We start from the raw sequence: 1,500 nt of genomic DNA on the forward strand, positions 1-1,500 counted from the left end.
AATTAATTATATTCATTAATTTAGCTGTAGACAGAGGAGTGTTTGTTCCGAAAGTTTGAAGAGGAGCCATTAATTGTTTCCTCTTTCTAATAGTTGCATTTACCTGCTTAATAATCCTTTTCTTTTGAATTTTTGAATTAGATTTGAACCATTTTGCATCCTTTACAGTGTCTTGCAGATCTTTCTTTTTAGCCATTAATTCCATAGTATCACTAGGAGAAGCATTTACTATTAATGAATTTAATGGAATACATTTTGCTCCCAAAATTTTCAATTGATTCTTTTTGGAAGTAACCTTGTCAGCTTTACGTTTTAGAACTAGAACACTTCTTTGATTATCATCATGAGCAATAATGGAATAGGTTTGATTTTTTCTACTTGCAATCAGTGTTTCGAATGGAACAGTTTCAATATGTTGTAATTCTTCCTTTCTGATTTTATAATTTTTAACCTTTTTAATTTTGTCAATGCATAGGGCAACATATTTTCTCTTCAACCATTGAAATACTCTATTACAACAAAATCCTTGATGAATGTGTTTCTTTAATTCTTTGGATGCAAGATTTCTTCCTGTTTTATTCAATAAAAAAGCTCTGTACCAACGTTTCTTGTTGTGAGTTGTTTGACAGCAAACACAAACAGTTCCTTTATCAATTAGTTGTGTTGATCGTGATGACAACTTACACATTTTTTTCCCAAGTTTTTCTTTCTGACAGTTCTAGAGAAAATTAGAATAATTTGTGCAAATTTTATTTTTAGCAACCAGCTAAAAAAACTGAGCTGAAAATTCCTCATTGCTTTCTTTACCTTTTTTCTCAATAACCAGAGAGAGAACTGCGGAGAACTGCAAGATTTGGATTGTTTACATCAAATAATAGTGATAATGGTAAGATCAGTTTCTAACTCGTGTTTCTGTACGTTTCCAACAGAGTTAAAGTTAAGGTAAATTACGCTCAGAAACAGCTGGTAAATTTCCACTTTTTTCCATTATTTTTTAAAAAAAACACAAGTTTATGCTGTAGCAAAGGACATCCGATACACGAGTACCTCTAGAAAATGCTGGAAATGAAAAAATTAAAAAATATTTCATCACCAGCTATCGCATCATTTGTTTTAAACTCTCTAATTTATTTAAAATTAATATTAAATAATTAATTGATTATTAGATAATAGATAATGCCTCCTCGTAAGAAAGTAGAACAACAAACAAGTTCTTTTGCTTGTCTTGAAAATATTTCGGAACATGAAATTCAACAAATTGCTGTTAAAAAGAGGAGAGGACGACCAAAAACAAAGCCTTCTATTTATGCCGATTTTCCAATTGCTGATTGTATGGGAAGAAATTGGATTTTGAGTAATGAAAGTGAATTGAGAAGCAAAGTAGATTCATTCCGATTAGTGTGTTATAATATGCTTTGTCAAGACTATGCAAAGAAACCATACTTTCCACACTTGTCGGATACCACTGAAATTTTGAGTTGGATTAATAGAAAGCATAGA

The 1,500-nt window shown here is 30.7% G+C and overlaps 1 protein-coding gene across 1 annotated transcript in view; it reads right to left on the minus strand.

The window, feature by feature from the left end:
- Positions 1-1,250: 1,250 nt before the first annotated feature.
- Positions 1,251-1,500, minus strand: part of NAEGRDRAFT_66607 (uncharacterized protein) — a gene marked incomplete at both ends in the record, with an annotated part of 1,719 nt that continues 1,469 nt past the window's right edge. Inside the window, one exon of the mRNA XM_002678131.1 lies at positions 1,251-1,300. Within this exon, the coding sequence (XP_002678177.1) occupies positions 1,251-1,300 (50 nt within the window). The remainder of the gene's footprint in view (positions 1,301-1,500) is intronic.

Source organism: Naegleria gruberi (genome assembly GCF_000004985.1).
Source record: "Naegleria gruberi genomic scaffold NAEGRscaffold_19, whole genome shotgun sequence".
Taxonomy (NCBI): domain Eukaryota; phylum Heterolobosea; class Eutetramitea; order Acrasida; family Naegleriidae; genus Naegleria; species Naegleria gruberi.